The sequence below is a fragment of the Gymnoscopelus microlampas genome (genome assembly GCF_963454915.1).
Source record: "Gymnoscopelus microlampas genome assembly, chromosome: 1".
NCBI classification, from domain to species: domain Eukaryota; kingdom Metazoa; phylum Chordata; class Actinopteri; order Myctophiformes; family Myctophidae; genus Gymnoscopelus; species Gymnoscopelus microlampas.
In genome coordinates this window covers 55,280,331-55,300,067 of record NC_139962.1, presented here as the reverse complement: position 1 = coordinate 55,300,067, position 19,737 = coordinate 55,280,331, and the positions used below count along the sequence as shown (strand labels likewise).

The following is a 19,737-nucleotide window of genomic DNA, read 5'->3' as shown; positions in this document are numbered from 1 at the left end:
AAATGTCACGCACCGCACAATGACACCCACGACCCATCCATAAAACCCGAGCTGTAATACGGTATAAATGTATTATAAACACGTAATGGGGAAATCTAAATTAGAATCATCTACTGCCTGATAGCCGGCGGATGGCACCCGGGGCCGCCGTGTATTGTGACATTTTATTTCAATTAGAGGTCCTAATCGCGTAATAAAGCCAATGGACTGGATGTATCATTTCAGTTTTACAACAGGCGAGGTGATGAGACTATCATGAATCTCGGCTCATCCCCTCCCTATATCCCCCTCCCTTCACTTAACCCTTTTTAGACCGTGAACGCATCTGTGTGTTCATTTTAAGATTTATTTGGGCTATTCAAAAATAGCAGATCTACAAGCTCATAGTGTGGCAGCGAGTGCCACGCTATGAGCTTGTAGATCTGCTATTTTAGAAAAATCGTGAAAATGTGTGCAAATCTTTGAATATATATATTTTTAAGTTAACTCAATTTAAAAATTCAAAACATTTCAAAACAGTTTTTTGAAAAAACTTATGTTGCTATAATATCAGTGGTTCTCAAACTTTTTTCATGTCAAGGACCCCCAAAATGACCGTGGACTCCTATCTCAAAATATGTTGTTCCAGGGACCCCCCCAGAAGCAAATATTTGAGTTAAAAATGTTTGCTTAATTTTTTTAATATACATTCAAAGATTTGCACAAATTTTCACGATAAAAAAAATAAATAGCTGATCTACAAGCTCACAGCGCGGCACTCGGTGCCGTGCTATGAGCTTGTAGATCTGCTATTTTTGAATAGCCCAAAGAAATCTAAAATTGACACACCGATGCGTTCCCGGTCTTATTGGGTTAAATCAGTCATTCTCAAGCCTTTTTAATTCCCCCCCAGGTTTATCTGCATTATAGGCCACAGACTCCCAATGTAAGATTGGCGTCCCGGAGAAGATAAGATTCTTATCTTCTCCAGGACGCCAATCTACTACATTGTAAAATCCTCAGTGTTCAGTTAGCTATGAGAGGGGGTATACAATGGAACCAAAGGGACCTGTAAGGCAGTGCATCTCAAAGTGGGGTCCGGGGACCCCCAGGGGGTCCTTGGGGGGCGGGGGTCCAGGGGGTCCACAGCAAAATGTGTTACTACAGCAATCACAATAATTTTTACCACTTCATCCATATGTTATGCGCTGGCTATTCAAAAAATAGCAGATATACGAGCATGTACATCTGCTATTTCTGAGATTTTTTAAAGACGGGGTGCCGTGATTTTCAGTGATTCCCCCCCCCCCCCCCCCCAAAACATAATCATCAGGTATTATGGTTATTATGGTTATACTAGGAGGAAGATTTTTTTCAAAAAAATGTACAGAAATTGTTAAAATTATATTTTTATGTGGACACGCCTCCAGTTCATTAAGTATACCTGGTTCTCACCTTAGCACCTCCTCCACCACCTTAGCACCACCCACCTGTCCTAGTCCCTCCTCCTCCTCATGCCCACTCCTGTTGTGTTATGATAATGACGGGGAGGGTGTATGTTTGACCCTCAAGGTTTCAGCCACCAGGAAGAAACTCAAAATAGTCAGAGAAGACAACACCATAAAAACACCACCAGGGGGCTTAATGAAGTTCTATCAACCTCATAGACACATGAAAAACAGAAAAAGTGCAAAACCATGGCACCACCTCTTTAACGATCTTGAAAGTGTGAATAATTTAGATTTTTTAAAATCACTAATCTTATCTTCTGGATGGCCTTGGCACAAGACCTTTTCATATGGGGGTCGGTGGCCAAATAATACATGGGGGGTCCTTTCCTTGACATGAATATTTTAGAGAACCACTGCTGTAAGGGTCCAATTTGGTTCCATTTGTAGTTGTACTCTCTCACAGAGTAGACACTGGAGGTCGGCTCGGAGACCAAAGCGTAGCAGAGCGTGCCTGAAATACTGGAATTGCCCAGTTCGTGGCCTCTTGGCAGAGTGTAGCGCCGGGGTTCCCCAAACTTTTCAATGCCAAAGGACCCTGAAATAGCTATAGCTTCTGGCTTCAGCCCCGAAATGGCCTGAGGCCGATTCTTCAAAAATGTCTTCTAAATCCTGACAGTTTCTTGAAAAAAACGTATGTTGCTATATCAGTGGTTCTCAAACTTTTTCATGTCAAGGACCCCCAAAATGTATTTGGCCGCGGCACCTCATCTCAACATATGTTGTTCCAGGGACCCTCCAGAAGCAAAGATTTGAGTTACAAATGTTTGCTGTAAAAATATATGTATATTCAAAGATTTTCACAAATTTTCACAATATCTATATAACTTGTGTATATCTGCTATTTTTGAATAGCCAAATAAATGTAAAAAAAAAAGCCCCAAAATGGCAAAAATAGCCAATATACAAGCTGACAAGGCGTCGCTTTGCGGTGTTTTACTTTCTTTTTTTTTAACACTAATTATGACATGCTCACAATAGGGACGTTTGGTTGAAAGGGGTTAAACTGGACCATGCATGGCCCCCACTTTGAAAAGCTGTGGTTTTAGCGCATTGGTTCTCAAAGTGGGGTGCGGGGACCCCCAGGGGTCATTTCAGGGGGGTCCCCAGCAAAAGTAGTCAATGCAGCGTCACAATCAGTTTAACCACTTTATCCATTTATACGTTGCCTATTCAAAAAATGGCAGCTCTGGAATTTCTTTCAAAACAAAATTTGGAAAAATATCAAATGTTTGAAGGCTTTTGGAACAACAACTTCTTTTCTGGGGGTCCCTGGCGCAAAACATTTTCAGATGAGGGGTGGGGGGGTCCGCAGCCAATTCCATATCAATTTGTGGGTCCTTGACATGAAAAGGTTTGAGAACTGGTTTAGCGTGATGCTTTTGCTCCCCCCCCCCCCCCCTTCTCTCTCTTCCTCCCTTCAGACGCTATAGCACCGCTGGCAGGCAGAAGCAACGCAGCGTTTAATCCCACAGACACACAGGCCTTCCTCCCCCGCACGCCATGCCTCCTCCCCCGCACGCCATGCCTCCTCCATGCCCTTTCCAGGGATGTGGGAGGACTAAGGCCGAGGCCGGCGTTTGACCATGGCCATTAGTCCGCTTGTGTCTCTCGGCATGCTGAGTGTAGTGTACAGTGGTGTGTTCTAAGTTTCTTCGGAGGGCATACGTATCATTCCCTGCACAACATGTGCGTGGTCAATGGATGAAATGGTCAGCAGTGGTGGTTAAAAGTATTCAAATGTTTTACTTAAGTAAAACTATCAATATTGCTTTGTAGAACTCCGGAGTTTTACTTGTAACAGAGTAGCCTACTTCTACATTGCAGTATTGATACTTTTACTTAAGTAAAACATTTGAGTACTTTTCCCACTCCTGGTCTCTCTGCATGCTGAGTGTGTATACGATGGGCAGGCTTTGGCCTCTCTCTCTGCACACAGATGCTATCAGGCCCGGGCTGAGAGGTAGCAGTCTGACCGGGGACTGTATCAGTGACTGTTAAAACTGATAAGGCACACAGCGTTTCAAAGTGGGGGCCGCCAGGGAGGCCGATAGGAAAGGAGAGGGACAAAAGGGACATTATATTATGTGAAAGTAGCAGATCGACAAACTCACGACGAGTCACAATCAGATCTTGCGAGAGAAATAAGCTAACCATGAAGACGAGTCCAAAAGAAGCCCAAAAGAATCTGCAAGCTTTACAATGTGACGTGTTGTGAGCTTGTAGATCTGCTATTAAAAAATGTATAATTAACAACACAGATCTTGTATCGGTGGGGGTGGGGTCCTGGACGTTTTTTCAAATCCAACTGTTGAGTGCCAAAACTGGTTATACCCGTTTTTTTATATTCTTTTTTTTTTTCCTCCGCAAGGGGTGCTCTAACGCAACTTTTGAATGATCCTAGGACCCTTTAAAATGGAATCGACGGATGTGACGTCAGTCCAAAAAACGACACTTCCGTCCACTCCAATGATAGGATCTTGAGAAAAAGGTCCTTATCTCCATCTCTTTTACAGTGGTCAAAACAAGCCATTTTCGACGCGCTTTCACTCTGCAATGGCGGATCGCGTTACAAATATTATTGTTCCAGTCGTTAGACGGGATCTTCGACCATTGCGCAGACACCTTTTGTTTACATCCGGGTCCTCGTGGAGGCTTCTACAGCTCTAAACAGATCGGCGTAAACAGTAAGAAGCGCTGGCACTGGATGTGCCCCGTTTAAAAAAACCTCTGGCACTCGATGTGTTAAGAACCTCTGGTTTATAAACAACATTTAGGGAAATAAAGCCCAAATAAGCAACTACACTTTAGAAACCAGCCCAAAAAAACGCAACCCGCAAACTACCAATATTTACAAGCAACTTTACAGAAAAAAACAAGCCCAAAGTCGCTTATAATAACGCAGACATGGCAACACTGGTCACAATGCGGCACATTATGAGCTTATGGATCGGCCATTTTCATTTACAGTATTTCCCCCACTTCTTCTGAAGCATTATCCCAATTGGGGGGGAGGGGGGGTGAGGGAGTGAGGGGGGGACGACGACGACGGTGGCTGTCCTTGGCATGGAAAAGTTTGGGAACCCCCTGTGTTAAACTGATAAGGGGTGTTGGGCGATGTCTGTTTTGGGGGGATAAATGGAGCGAACAACACTCACCTCTCTGGACTGCCGCGGGGTGCCCCCGAGCTTCACTCCTGCATGGAGAGAGAGAGAGAAAGAGAGAGGAGGAGAGAGGAAATAAATAAATAAGCACTTTATAAGTAAACATGTTTTTAAGTTTATTGCTGCTGTGCATGAGAACTGGCAGGGAAGAAAAAAAAAACATTGATGCAATTTAATCCATTAAGACCGGGAACGCATCCGTGTCATTTTTAGATTTCTTTGCCTATTCAAAAATAGCAGATCTACAAGCTCATAGCGCGGCACCGAGTGCCGCGCTATGAGCTTGTAGATCTGCTATTTTTTGAAAAAGTTGTGAACATTTGTGCAATTCTTTGAATTTATTTATTTAAAGCGAACATTTTTAACTCAAATCTTTGCTTCTGGGGGGTCCCTGGAACAACACATTTTGAGATGGGGGTCCGCGGCCAAACGCATGTCATTTTGGGGCTCCTTGACATGAAAAAGGTTTGAGAACCACTGATAATAGCAACATAAGTTTTTCAGAAAAAGTTTAGGATTTAGACATTTTGTAGAATCCCCCGAAGCAAAGATTTGAGTAACAAAGGTTCGCTTTAAAAAAAAAATATATATATATATATATATATTCAAAAATATGCACACGTTTTCAAAAATGTTCAAAAACAAATAGCCCAAAGAAATCTGAAAATGACACACCGATGCGTTCCCGGTCTTAATGGGTTAACGCCTCCTATCAGCGATAGCTAGCGTGCCCACACCACTGAGCACTGGCTCTTCTTTTGATGCTCTGCTCGGTACACACAGGGGGGGACAGGCAGGTAGCTCTATCTGCGTAATGAGCTGCCACAAGCATGGAAAGTTGCTAAATGAGTTGTGCTGCCGGTAGTGGTATAAGCACAGAGGGAGGGGGGTGGGGGGGGGGGTTGTAGAGGAAGGGAGATAGGAAGGAATAGAAGGAGGAAGAGATGGGGGGTGAGGGTGGGGGGGGTTTGTTCTATTTTTGGGGGAACGAGAGTGTAGAGTAATGACTTAACCCAATAAGACCTGAGGCCCATTCTACAAAATGTCTTCTAAATCCTAACAGATTCTTTGAAAAAACGTATGTTGCTACATCAGTGGTTCTTACACTTTTTCACGTCAAGGACCCCCACAATGATATGTATTTGGCTGCGGACCCCCATCTCAAAATATTTTGTTCCAGGGAACCCCCCCAGAAGCAAAGATTTGAGTTACAAATGTTCGCTTTAAAAATATATTTATTCAAAGATTTGCAGGAAAAAAAAGCAGATATACAAGTTCATAGCGCGGCACTCGGTGCCGTGCTATGAACTTGTAGATCTGCTTTTTTTGAATAGCCAAAAGACATCAAAAAGTTACACTTTGATGCGTTCCCGGATGGAATGGGATAAGACAGAGAGTGAGAAAGAGAGGGAGATGGAAAGGAGAGACAGGGAGGGAGAGAGAGAAAGAGAGCTGGAAAAAAAAATAAAGATGAGAGTCACAGCCTAACAGTCATTAGTAGTGGAAGAGGAGAGCCAGAGAGAGAGAGAGAGAGAGAGAGCTATGGCTCCAGTGACAGATAGATTGGTTTTGGTGGCGGCGGGGCCGGGCCGGGCGACAGCTATCAGAGGACAGGGACGGACGGGGTCTTCTGAGGGAAGGACAGGTTGCTTGTGCTCTGGCAGATGTTTTAGGCCGGCAGGACAGGCCAGAGACGTATGTGTTTAGTGGTCTGTCTTCCAGCTGGACATCTCTTTTTTCCCCCACTCCCCCCCCCACCACCACACTACTCTCTCCCATTCCTGTTATCCCCCATGGACCCCCCCATACCCACCCCGCCCCACCCACCACATCCCCACTGATGTGTAATCAGAGTGACAGCTTGGAAGCTCGGGCTCCAACGGCCCGCCGACGGTGGCAGGCGTATACCTCTGCCTGAGTGGCCTGTCACTTCCAATTTGAGGCCGGAATTGATAGGAACCTGGAGAGAGAGATGGCGGGGGGGGGTTGGGGGAGGATAGATTGAGGGCGGTGGTGGGGGGGGGGGAGCAGACGCTAGGGCCACAACCTTCCTTAACCCATTAAGACCTGAGGCCGCGTCTAAGAAATATCAAAATCCTAACAATTTTTCGGAAAAAAAAAAAAAAAGCAGATCTACAAGCTCATAGCGCGGCACTCGGTGCCGCGCTATGAGCTTGTATATCTGCTGTTTTTGAATAGCCAAAGACATCTAAAGTGACACAGATGCGTTCCAGGTATCAATGGGCTAAGTGATGAGATCTTGCAGCGTCCACCCTCCCTCCTGACTCGAGCTTAACTCTTTGACTGCTGATGACAAGATTTCCCGTCATATTTTTGCTATTAAAGGCTCCGACTGCCAATGGCGAGATTTTGTGTTTCAGTGGGTTTTACGCTAGATGGCGCCCTTCGCCAACACACGAGTGACCATTTAATTCTCAGTCTCACACAGATCCAGGAGAACGCGCGATCGCAAGATCTCCTCCGCCGTTCACTTCCTTGACGAGTCATGCTATATTCAACGGCCTATAACGCGTGAACGGGGGGTCGCAATGACATTTTTTTTTCTTCTTCGCGGAAGCACAGATAAACCCTCCGTGTTTAGCAACGATGGGGGAATCGATCATACTGGAGATAAATATTCTGTGAAAACGAAAAATCGCTGTCAGTGGCTTAACAAACAATGTTTTGTTTCTGGCAGTCAAAGAGTTAAGACACAGCAGCACAGTGGGAGTGCAGACACTGTACCACCATGAATATTGCAATGTTCTTCTTCGATTAGTATGCAACAGAGAGCTGTGTGTGTGTTGGGTTGTGTCTGGCTCTTTCCACATGTACATGGGAGTTATTTTTTCTTCTTCTCCCTCCCGACTGGAGGCAGGGTGGAGGGTGTGTGTGTGGCGCGGCACGGCGGCATGCAGTGGCCGCTTGACATTTTCTAATCTTGTTCAGGGGCTCGCTGGCTCCCGCACCATTTGATCTCCTAACCCTAATGATAGCCCCCGTGTACGGACGGGAATCTTTGATGTCGGTTTACGTTGGCGAATATAAAACGCATGAATATTTATCACAACACACTCACTCACACCGGCCGGTCGCCCACCGAATCCCCGGGAAATAAACATGTCCTACTACAACGTACAACGGGATAGCCTCTCTCTGTGTTAGTGGCAGTGGTGTGTTACCAATTTTCTGTACTTTTTACTTCTACTCCACTACATCTCAGAGGCAAATATTATACTTTTACTCCACTACAATTATTGGAGAACTTTAGTTACTAGTTACTTTGTAGATTTTGATTATTATTACAAAACATTAACCACTACAGCCACATTTCGACCATTTGAAAATAGCCAATCTACAAGCTCACAATGCGTTGCATCTTGTAGATCTGCTATTTTCAAAATATTTTGAACATTTGAAAACTTGAAATGGGACATTCTGCACAATGAATGCTTTTACTTTTAGTACTTTAAAGGATCTACACCATGCATTTAAAACAATATTTAATATCATATTGTTTATGTCCCTCAAACGTTTTTCAAAAGGTTTGAGCCTAAATCAAGCCTCAGATATACTCATTCCAACTAACTTCTCTCTGGCTTATAAAGCACTTTCACCTGCAATACCACATTGTCCTGTTTGGCACGGGGCGCTATTGAGCCAGTTTGTATGCATGTTATCTCCTGGTTCTGTGTGGAAAAAGTAAAATAAAATAAAATAAAAAGGTTTTTTTTTTTTAACTGAGAAACGGGAGGGATTATACAAAGTAGGTATCGCTTGTGATGTCAGTTGGACTGTTTTGAGACCAATTTACATAAAACCCCAGATATGCTGTGAAAGCCTGAGTGTTCAAACTTGGTTATTTTTGGGGGATAGAAGAGAGGTAGGGGAGACCAAAAACACACAAAGAAAGAAGGAAAAGTAAAAATGTATTCCGGACTTTTACTTGTAGCTGAGTATTTCTACATTGCAGTATTGATACTTTTACTTAAGTAAAAAATGTGAGTACTTTTTCCGCCACTGGTCGTGGTTATGATGCCACGCATCCCTCTATATCTCCCTCACGTTGCTGCTGCTAGGCCTCGGCCACATCGCCGTCAAGATACCAGCTTTGATATTGATCCAGAAAGCCCCGCCGAGGTGGTAATTGAAATCTCCACAGGTCTAATTAGATCCCGCGTGGAGTTGTTTTTTCCCGTTAGGAGGTTGTTAAGGTGTTGTCACAGACGTAGGTGACACTGTTGATGCTGTGTAGTCTATAGGAACCGTTTGCACAGAGTACTTAGTGCAGTGCCCGTTGGTCGGAGTAATATCCAGCCAGAAACTGCTAACTCCAAAACGCTCATTGTTCAGGAAACGAAAAAACAAAATATACGTTTTTCAGAAAATGAAGAAAACGTTATATTTTTAAAACAAAGCAATACTACCTCATCAAAGTTGGTATAGTGACTGTATATATTGTGAGATACTTGCATGTGTCATTATATTATCAACACTTTACCCAAATCGCGGGTAAATCAACACTTTACCCAGCGCAAGTGGAGTTAGTAGTTTCAGACGAGCAGAAATCAAGCTGAAATGGAGTTAGGTGTCCAAACAACAGTAGCTCCACTCGCTGCTGAGAGAGAGGTTTCAAAAGGGTACAGATTCCCAAAAGCTAACAATGGATCTCCAAGCTCACAATGCATCACAACAACGTGTGAATTAATGCCCTGATGCTTCATGACACTTATTATATAGGCCTACAACAATAAACAGGACTTTAAATATTACAATAACTTATAAATAAGAGGTAGTAGAACACTAGCGCGACAGAAATGCTATGAACGTCTTTCGTCTTATCACATTGCTCAACTCATTAAACACTTCATAGATTTTAGAAATATAATTACTTGTTTTCATAACATTAGCGTCAGTGCTAAGTTTGATAAACAGGTACACTGCATAGTTTTAACAGACTACGGGGAGTCTGTTTACGTGTTCCTCCTCGTCGTTCACTGCGCACCGCGCACTGCTAATGCTGTGAAGCAGCAATGTGTAGACGAGAGGGGGGAGTTGTTTGTTTTTGACGGACAGTTTGAGGATCCAATGGAGTTGGGAGTTTTCGTCCGAGGCGCTTTTTAATACTTTTCATTGGTTCTTTTTTTTTCCCTTTTACACAGATGTAAAGGGGGTTCAATAGCGTTGATTTATGAAAAAAAAAAAAACAACTGAAAATGGAGTTAGCTGTTCCCGGCTGGACACCGACGATATATGTCACAGGGAAATTGGCATTCCAGGGAAATTGAAAGAGGAGCGCTCGCTTTTAGGCGTGGGGCTTCGGCGCGAGGCGGGGCTTTTCGAGAGAGGGTTTTTTACGCGAGGCTCGCGTGGAGGAAGAGGAGGCGCGAGGCGGGGCTTTGATACGAGGCGGCGCGAGGAGGAGGTGCGCATGCACACATGCACACGCACACATGTGTGTCGTCGTGGACACTGGATAGTTTTGCATTCATTCATTCACACGCTTGCATTCATTGCCCTCTAGTGTTGGAAATACAGAATTGCCTGGGTGGGTGGAAAAAACAAGCGCTCCTTTTCCAATTTCCCTGGAATGCCAATTTCCCTGTAACATACACTCCTTGGGGTGTTTTTGTCCATGGATATTTTGCATGTGAAATTTGCCCTCTGCATTTACCCATCCTAACTACTAGTAGCAATGAGCAGTCATATTAGTACAGGGGGAGCGGTTAGGGGTTAAGTGTCTTTCTCAGGGAAGTCTTTCCGTCCGTGTGTCCGTCTGTCCGCGTGTCCTGTCCGTCCGCGAGCAAAATCTTTCACATGGGCCTGTTATAGCGCCACCAGGAGGCCGATTTGTGCAAAACCATTTAAAAAAAAAATATTCCTACAGATTTTATCCAAACATCATGCAAATTGGTACACAGTATCTCTATAGTCATGTGATCAACACGGATCTGTCCGATTTCCCATAGTCCATCCTCATTGGCTAAGGTTGGCTTCCAAAGTTTGCAGGATTGGTTCGTTTTGAACAAAATGGCTCAAATCATGAACGCAGCTTGCGATTTCCATGAAATTTCATACGCACATTCCCACTAGGCCGAGGAAGAAATGCCACCCTTTTCACATTGGCCTGTTATAGTGCCACCAGGAGGGCTAATTTAGCAAAACTCAAATCATGAATGCAGTGTCCGATTGCCGTGAAAGGCCTAAGAAGAAACGGCACCCTTTTCACATTGGCCTATTATAGCGCCACCAGGAGGCCACGATAACGTACCTGGCGGGGAAACGGTCTTCTCTGAGGAGCACTTTTTCTAGTTGTCAGAATTGAATGACTGACAACAGGAAGTGATGCCCATAATTGACACACCCTCTTTTCCCCATTAAGCTCCTTGGGAAACTTAGTAGATAGATGGATACCTTCACTCAAGAGTAGGCCTACACAGTAAAATCCTCAGTGTTATTACGGTCCCTTCCGGGGTCCATTTGGTTACATTCGTACCCTCTCAGAGCTAACAAATGGATGAATTAATTAACACAGAGTTTCACTATAGCAGTCATTAGTGAGACTACTCTGTCTGTACGCTGCTCAGCAATCTGGACCAATCTGGACAACAAACAAACAAACCAATAAATACAAAGGGTTTGTTCTGTTGATACAACAGCAGTGACAACACACACATGTGTGCGTGGGGAGGAATCAATTGTCATAAACACTAAATTGGGGAGAAAAAGGGGTTAAAAAGAAAGAAGAGAAAACAAGAATAAATGACAGCCATATTATTACCAGCTGTGTGTGTGTGTGTGTGTGTGTGTGTGTGTGTGTGTGTGTGTGTGTGTGTGTGTGTGTGTGTGTGTGTGTGTGTGTGTGTGTGTGTGTGTGTGTGTGTGTGTGTGTGTGTGTGTGTGTGTGTGTGTGTGTCAGAGTCGGACTGGCCACGCTGAGACACACCACGTAGCTCCAGGAGTCCATAAAGTTTCCACCCATAAACTTCACTTGAAAGTTACATTTAAGAAACTTTAATAATTATGACAACAGCGATAGTTGTTAAGTAACATCGTCCGTCTTGTAGAGGAGCTCCTGTCTCTGCTGCTCTCTGTCCGTGTGTGACATGCAGTTATGAACGGAGCAAAGCTGTTAGTCCCACCCCAGTCGATCTGCAAGACCACAACGCGTCGCGGATGGAACCGGTGTGGGCTTGTAGGTCAGCTCAGCTGTGTTCCCTGCGCTAGACAGGGGAGGGGGCGTATGATCCCATAGCATGGGAGGACGGCTCGTCTCCCCATTGGCTTAAAGGACAGGCAAAACGGGGAAGTGTCCCCATTGGCTTAAAGTAGTGAAGGACAGCCAGGACAGCCAATGATTGAACACATGTTGCAAATATGTCAAACACATGTCGAACACATGGATGACTAATAGGTCTGTCTGTTCTTAGACCAGCTTTGCAGCTGGTAAAAATATGACCCGACTCTCCACCAATCTTAAAACATAAGTTACAAAACTTAGTTACAGAAACTGTAGGATTAGCATTTTTGTCGATCTGAAAAATGCAATTTCTCTGTTTTTTTGTGTGAAACAAAGTGACTTCTGATGAAATCAGCCCGTTTTGTGTTTCTCGACGTACAATAATTCCAAGTAGCCTAATGTAATGAGCAGAAACTGAATCTAATTTAGTTTCTGTTTTTTGGTAAACATCATTTATCTCTGTAGTGCGTGTTTGGTCACGGCTAATATTTGTTGTTTGATTGCAATTTCACAGTCAGTCAATTCCATTCAGGCTAAGTATTAATGCTATTGATTTTCACTGTTGTGTTGTGATGCAGTGATGAATTGTTAACAGAGGTTTAATCTCTTGGGGCCTGGTTCGTACAATGTCTTTTTATTTAATTTGATTTTTTTAGCACCAGCAATAATAACCTCGCAAATTCTCTCACGTTAACCCCTTAAGACCTGAGGCCCGACATCTAAAAATATCTTCTAAAATCCTAACAGTTTTCTGAAAAACTTATGTTGCTGTATCAGTGGTTCTTCATGTCAAGGACCCCCAAAATTGATCTGTATTTGGCCTCAAAATATTTGGTTCCAGGAACCCCCTATAGAAGCAATGATTTGAGAGAGAGCGCTTTGTTTTGCTGGCATTTGGTTGGTAATTTAGCTGACAATAGAACGTGACTGAACAGTGGAAATTGACCTTGTCCTCGGTCCTGAACATCCTCTCCTCCTCCTTTGCTGACAAAGGCCTCTGAATATTCATACTGTCTGTGTGTGTGTGTGTGTCTGTGTGTGTGTGTGTGTGTGTGTGTGTGTGTGTGTGTGTGTGTGTGTGTGTGTGTGTGTGTGTGTGTGTGTGTGTGTGTGTGTGTGTGTGTGTGTGTGTGTGTGTGTGTGTGTGTGTGTGTGTGTGTGTGTGTGGAGAGCTTGAAAGGGTCCACACATCATTAGCGTTAGCTTCTGCACCGCCAACACACATCAAGCGCACTTTGCCCTGCCACTGTCTCCAAGGCGCAGCATGAGGACACAGTAACAATGTGGAAAAAAATACATAATTAGCCTGATAAAATGATGGATTATTATACCATCCTCTGGCTATGGGAGGACTCGTTAAAATGTCTGCTCTGGTCAAGACTAGAATTTAAGTGCAGGAAGTGGGTGTAAAGGGCAGGGGGGGTTCGCAATGATACAACGTGTCATTGTGGGGAGAACGGGGACCGTTCATTAATAGTCATTCAACACATCTAAGTGACTGACCCCAGAACTAGGGCTGTGGGCTAGAGCCTTATATTAGAGAGTTCCGCCACTGAGGGGGCAGAAACTGCGTTGGTCACGTGGTTCATCTAAACTGGAAATAGTGACAAACGCCCATAGACTCCAATGCATTCCGTAAACGTCCGGTTTAGGGCTTTGTCACTATTCGCCAATAGAAGGCTACGTAGAAGACCATCTATGAGACGGGTGCGTCGACCGGGTATGGACTAGTCTAGATAAGTGTTGTCTTCTCCTGGTTTTAATCACTTGAGCCCTGTTGTATACCAAGATAGCCGAACTACAAGCTCACAACACATCCCAACATGACTGAGAGCTTGTATATCTATTTGGGTTGGGACACCACACCTTCTCTCTCACTCCCTCCCGCCAACAGCTACACATTTGTGCACTCACTGTACACAACAAACTCCTCTCAGCTTGGTTGTTCATGGGGAATAGGGAGCCCTGGTTTATCAGAGAGGAAAATGCTCCAGAACAGAGGTATTATGCTCTTAACCCATTCAATCCGGGAACGCATCTGTGCCATTTTATAAGATTTTATTTTAAGATTTCTTCATAGCGCTTGTAGATCTACTCCTTTTGAAAAATCGTGAAAATGTGTGCAAATCTTTGAACATATACTTTTTCAAAGCGAACATTTGTAAAAAATGTATCTCTGCTGTCCGGCAGCAGCCAGCTAACTCCAAAATGTTCATTTTTCAAGAAATGACTAAAACAAAACAAAAAGTGGAGTTAGGAGGTTTTGTTCATCATTGATAAGAACAGCTGAATGGACCTCCAAGCTCACAATGAGGTTGGAGGTCAAAAGGGGGTGGAGCCTGGAGTCAGCTAAACCAGCTAACTCCACCCCCCTATGGTGAACTTAGCTGGTTTAGCAGAAGGTTTGAGGATCCAATGGAGTTAGCTGGTTTTGTCAGAAGCGCTTTTTAATACTTTTTATTGGTTCAATATTGTTTTAATCAACACACAGACGTAAAGGGTGTTCAATAGCACTGATTTATGGAAAAAAATGCAAAAGCGGAAAAATGGAGTTAGCTGGTTCCTGCCGGACAGCAATATATTCAAACATTTGCACAAAATGTTCAAGGTTTTTAAAAAATAGCAGAACTACAAGCTCATAGCGCTATTTTTGAATAGCCAAAAGGAAAGAAAAAAATGACAAGATGCGTTCCCGGACTGAATGGGTTAAATCCTAGTCTCAGGTTGTTGTATTGGGAGATATAATGGCATTGAGGCATTCAGCAGTTTGCTGGGGGTGGGGGTGTGGGGGGGGTGTGGGGGGGGTGAGGAGAAGAGAGGCTGAGGGGAGCGTATACACCACGAGTTTGATGGCTGATGTCTTGACAGCTATAGAGCAGAGACCGGAGATAGGCAATTGATTGCTCCGGGCTGACGGCTTACCGCTGGCAGAGCCTCCTAAAAGGCCTATATCTATAATACTTGTTGAAATACTGTCACCCTGCTACTGTTTACATGACGACTTACAGGCCCTGGACATTTTCTTGTTCTTTTTATTTTTTTCCCCCACGTTCACTCACTTGGGTTGACTTTTTTAGTCTGAACACTTTGGTAGAAGCACTGACAAGCGTTCCACACCTAAAGACGAGTCTTTATAGTGCGTCAACAAGTGTCATTTGGTAGCGGCGGACATCTTGGTGGGGGATAAACCATAGAGTTAAAAATAACAGAGAGGGCACCGGATATCCCCTCCCATCCACTTGCATTGAGTTGCTCACCCAGCGCATGGGCCGAAATCACCCCTTCTTCCGGCTTGCGAAATGTGATGGGCGAGGCCTTATTTGGGGCTTCTGCGGCGCGTTTTGCGTCACCTCTGTGCCGCGTTTTGCGTCACCTCTGTGCCGCGTTTTGCGTCACCTCTGTGCCGCGTTTTGCGTCACCTCTGTGCCGCGTTTTGCGTCACCTCTGTGCCGCGTTTTGCGTCACCTCTGTGCCGCGTTTTGCGTCACCTCTGTGCCGCGTTTTGCGTCACCTCTGTGTTTTGCGTCACCTCTGTGCCGCGTTTTGCGTCACCTCGTAGCGCAGCCCCGTGCGCAGCCCCCATTGGTCGAAACCGTTTTCGCTCGTTCATGTACAGTGGCACCAGCCGTTTTTAGCTGCAGTACCTATGAATGACCAGCATGTCCATTGCGCTTCAATGCAACCTCTGGGTTCTGGGGGCTTGGGATAAACAGGTTGACTCAACATTGACCCCCACCAGTATGTCTGCAGCTACTATGCCACGCCCCCCGTGGTGACGACACGTTGCCAAGCACTATAGGAGGACCTAGCGTAGAACCAGGGTTGGGGGGACAAAGACAGGAAAAAAAAGAGTGGGGGGATATTTTCTTAACCCCCCCCCCCCCCCCCCCCCCCTTTCTACGGGACTCCGATACGTCTTTTATACTGGAGATAAATATTTTGGTGATGATTTTTCAAAGGTGAGTGAAAACACTTGAAAATCGTTGCCAGTGGCTTAGCAAACAACGTTTTATTTCTGGCAGTCAAACAGTTAACCACCTCTGAAGCCTTAGTATGTATACTTCTTCATATTACGACAAATGGTGAAAATAGCCGATCTAAAAGCTCATAACACGCAATGTGATCCCTTGACCAATTTGCACAAAATGTGGACGCCAGCGTTAATGTGGTTAACATGCATTTGATATCATCAAACGTAAATATCAAGCCTATCAGACAGACATATCCCAACAGGCAATGCATTATTTAATAGACCAGAAGCAGAGATACTAACATATTGTATCCCCACCGGCCTTAACCCATTAACACATTCCCTGCCAATCACGTAGATCTATAGGTTAATGCAAATACAACCGTTCACCGCCAATCATGTAAACCTATGTTTTTCTAAAAAATAAAATAATGTATATATATATTTTTTTCCCCCTCACAGAACCAGGAGATAACGCGATCCAAAGATGTACTGCTCCATTCACTTCCTGGTTAATTTATTTGGGAAGTATTCTTTATCTCGGCTCTATGTATTTTTGTCGAAACATGCTATTTTTAACAGCGGATAACAAGCGAACGGGAGGTCGCAATGACATTTTTCTTTCTTCACGGAAGCACAGTGAAACCCTCCGTGATTAGCAACCATCAGGGGATCAATCATACTGGAGATAAATATTCTGTGACTATTAAAGGGTCTACACCATGAATTTTAACTTTTTCTTCATTTTTGTGTGTTTTTGGTCTCCCCCACCTTTCTTCTGTTCCAAAAAATACCCGACTTCGAGCATGCAGGCTTTCATAGGCTATCTGTGGTTTTTATGTAAATTGGTCTGAAAACATTCCGTCAGATTTGTTCCCCCACGTCTGGGAACAATTCCTCCCGTTTTTCAGTTCCAACCAAAGAAAAAAAAAAAAACTTTAAAAAAATATATAGATTTTTTTTTTTTTCTAAACCTTTTCCACACAGAACCAGGAGATAACATGCATACAAACTGGCTCAATAGCGCTCCGTGCCAAACAGGACAATGTGGTATTGCAGGTGAAAGTGCTTTATAAGCCAGAGAGAGAAGTTAGTTGGAATGAGTATATCTGAGGCTTGATTTAGGCTCAAACCTTTTGAAAAACGTTTGAGGGACATAAACAATATGATATTAAATATTTTATTTTTTTTAATTAATGGTGTAGACCCTTTAAAAAAAAGAAAGAAAATCGTCCTTTAAGTGGTTAAGCACTGACTTGATGTTGACGAGACGACCCAACATTCATGGCAACTCACCACAGCTAAAATAAATAATGCCATTGTTAACGTGGCATGCAGCCACCACATGGACCCACATAACAAACAACCCCTTCACCATGGGCATGCTCAGGATTTTTATCTGGTCCGATATTGATGGTGGTATGTTTAGTGTGCATTGGGGCTGCTGGTGCCCCTGTCTTCAGCCAAGAATTATGAGCACAAACCAATGTGTTATTTATCTATTATGGAAAGGTGAGGGGATTTAATGTGCTGGTGGGAGTAGGGGGAGGATGTTAACCCATTGAGACCTGAAGCCGATTCTACATGTCTCCTAAATCCCAACAGTTTTCTGAAAAACGTATGTTTCTATATCAGTGGTGCTCAATCTTTTTCATGTCAAGGACCCCCAACATTATATGTATTTGGCCGCGGACCCCCATCAAAATATCTTGTTCCAGGGACCCCCCCAGAAGCAAAGATTTGAGTTAAAAATGTTTGCTTTAAAAATATAGATATTCAGAAGATTTGCACACATTTTCACAATGTTTCAAAAATAGCAGATATACAAGCTCGTAGCGCGGCACCGAGTGTGCCCAATAGCCCAAAGTGTAAAATAATGCTTTTTAGCTCAAATCTAAAAATGACACAGTTCCAGGTCTTAATGGGTTAAGAACGGTGGCTCCGCTGCCCCCCACCCCCCCTCCCCTCCCCCTCCTCCTGCTGTGGATTCCAACTAATAAGAGCGCGTGAGAGAGATCAAGGATTTATGATTCTGTCCGATCCGTGACCTTCATATGGGGGTCAGGGGTCGCGAGGCGAAGCCTGCGCGGCAGCGTGAATAAGATATAATTCATGTGCCGCACTAATCACTCTATCCACAGCCCCCCCCCCCCCCCCCCCCCCCCCCCCCAACTCGCCACCCGCCCTCAGGTGCTGTGTGAAATGACTCAGTGTGGCAGCTCAGCAGTGGTGGAAAGTACATGTACTCAAGTACTGTACTTTTTTTTTTTTTGCTTTACTGCAGTATCTCCACTTTTCAATACTTATTACTTATGGTCCACTGCATCATAGAGGCAAATATTGTACTTTTACTCCACTGCAATGAATTGAAAACTTTAGCTACTAGTTACTTTGTAGATTTCGATTATTGTTTGAAAAAACAAACATACATGAACCACTTGACCGTATACTTTGGCTATTTGAAAATAGCCGATCTATAAGCTCACAACGCGTCGCTTTGCGACGCGTTGTGAGCTTGTAGATCTACTATTTCAAAAATATTTTTTATACATTTTAATACTCTTTCTGCATAATGAGTACTTTTACTTTTGGTACTTTAAAGGACGACTTCACCACTTTTCAACCTATCTTCATATAATTGGTCCTCACTAATGCTCATGATATAATGGTACAATGTTTTTCTGATCAGTCTGTGTCTCAGAGGAGGGCTGTAGACAGTTCAGAAACCCGTCTACCAGTGACATCATCGATGGGGAATCCAAGCTAATAGAAACTGCAGGCTTTGTATTCCTGGAAAGTTGCAATGCAATAACAGATCCCATTGTTCTCGCCTTAATAAAAATCTGAATAAAAAAATTGTAATATTTTTGGGGGAAAAAATCCTGCCTAACGATGATGTCACTGGTAGACAGGTTTCTGGACTGTCCACAGCCCTCCTATGAGACACAGACCAAGTAGGAAAAAATTCTATCATTTTATCATGAGCATTAGAGAGGACCTATTATATGAAGATGGGTTGAAAAGTGGTGAAGTCGTCCTTTAAGTATATTTTGTAGTTTTGTACTTTTACTCAAGTAAATTTTGAATACTAGACTTTCACTTGTAACAGAGTAGTTCTACATTGCGGTATTGATACTTTTACCTAAGTTAACAAATGTGAGTACTTCTTCCAGAGTTAAATGTAGCAATAGGTCACAGGGATCAGGATGACAGAGCGGGGTTGGGCGGTGGTGGTTGAACGGCGGTTCCATTTGATTGGGTAACTCTACGGGTTCATTGCTCCACTTGATCCATCTGTATCCTCGCCCTGACAATTACCATCCATTATGTTGAATGATAGTTATTATGTTATTGGGGTTATTATCTGAGCCAGTCCCATACTGTGTTCTACACAGGAGGGTTCAATTAGATAGGGAGGGGGGGGGGGGGGGGTCCATGCTTATGATTTTGAAATAAGGCTGAAGTGATTTTGTAATAATAATCAAAATCTACAAAGTAACTAGTAACTAAAGTATTCAAATAATTGTAGTGGAGTAAAAGTACAATATTTGCCTCTGAGATGTAGTGGAGTAGAAGTAAAAATATTGCAAATTGGAAATACTCCAGTAAAGTAAGAGTACCTCAAAACTGTACTTAAGTTCAGTACTTGAGTACATGTACTTAGTTACTTTCCACCACTGAAGAGAAGCCTCGCGAGGGGTTTTCTTTTTCTTGTTTGTGTTTCACAATGAAATCCACTGTGAGGAGGCGTTCTAATGATGACAATTGGCAGGAAGAAACTGTTTCTGAGGCGTGACTAGAAACCCACGGTAATAATCTGATCCATGCTTTCATTCAGGGTTATTTGGGGGATTTCTTTGCCTTTATTTTTGGTCA

At 43.7% G+C, this 19,737-nt stretch overlaps 1 protein-coding gene across 1 annotated transcript in view; it reads right to left on the bottom strand.

Moving 5' to 3' along the window:
* Positions 1–19,737, bottom strand: part of chst8 (carbohydrate (N-acetylgalactosamine 4-0) sulfotransferase 8) — a gene marked incomplete at both ends in the record, with an annotated part of 305,325 nt that overhangs the window by 6,807 nt on the left and 278,781 nt on the right. Inside the window, one exon of the mRNA XM_084076365.1 lies at positions 4,646–4,683. Coding sequence (XP_083932491.1) covers positions 4,646–4,683 — 38 coding nt within the window. The remainder of the gene's footprint in view (positions 1–4,645; positions 4,684–19,737) is intronic.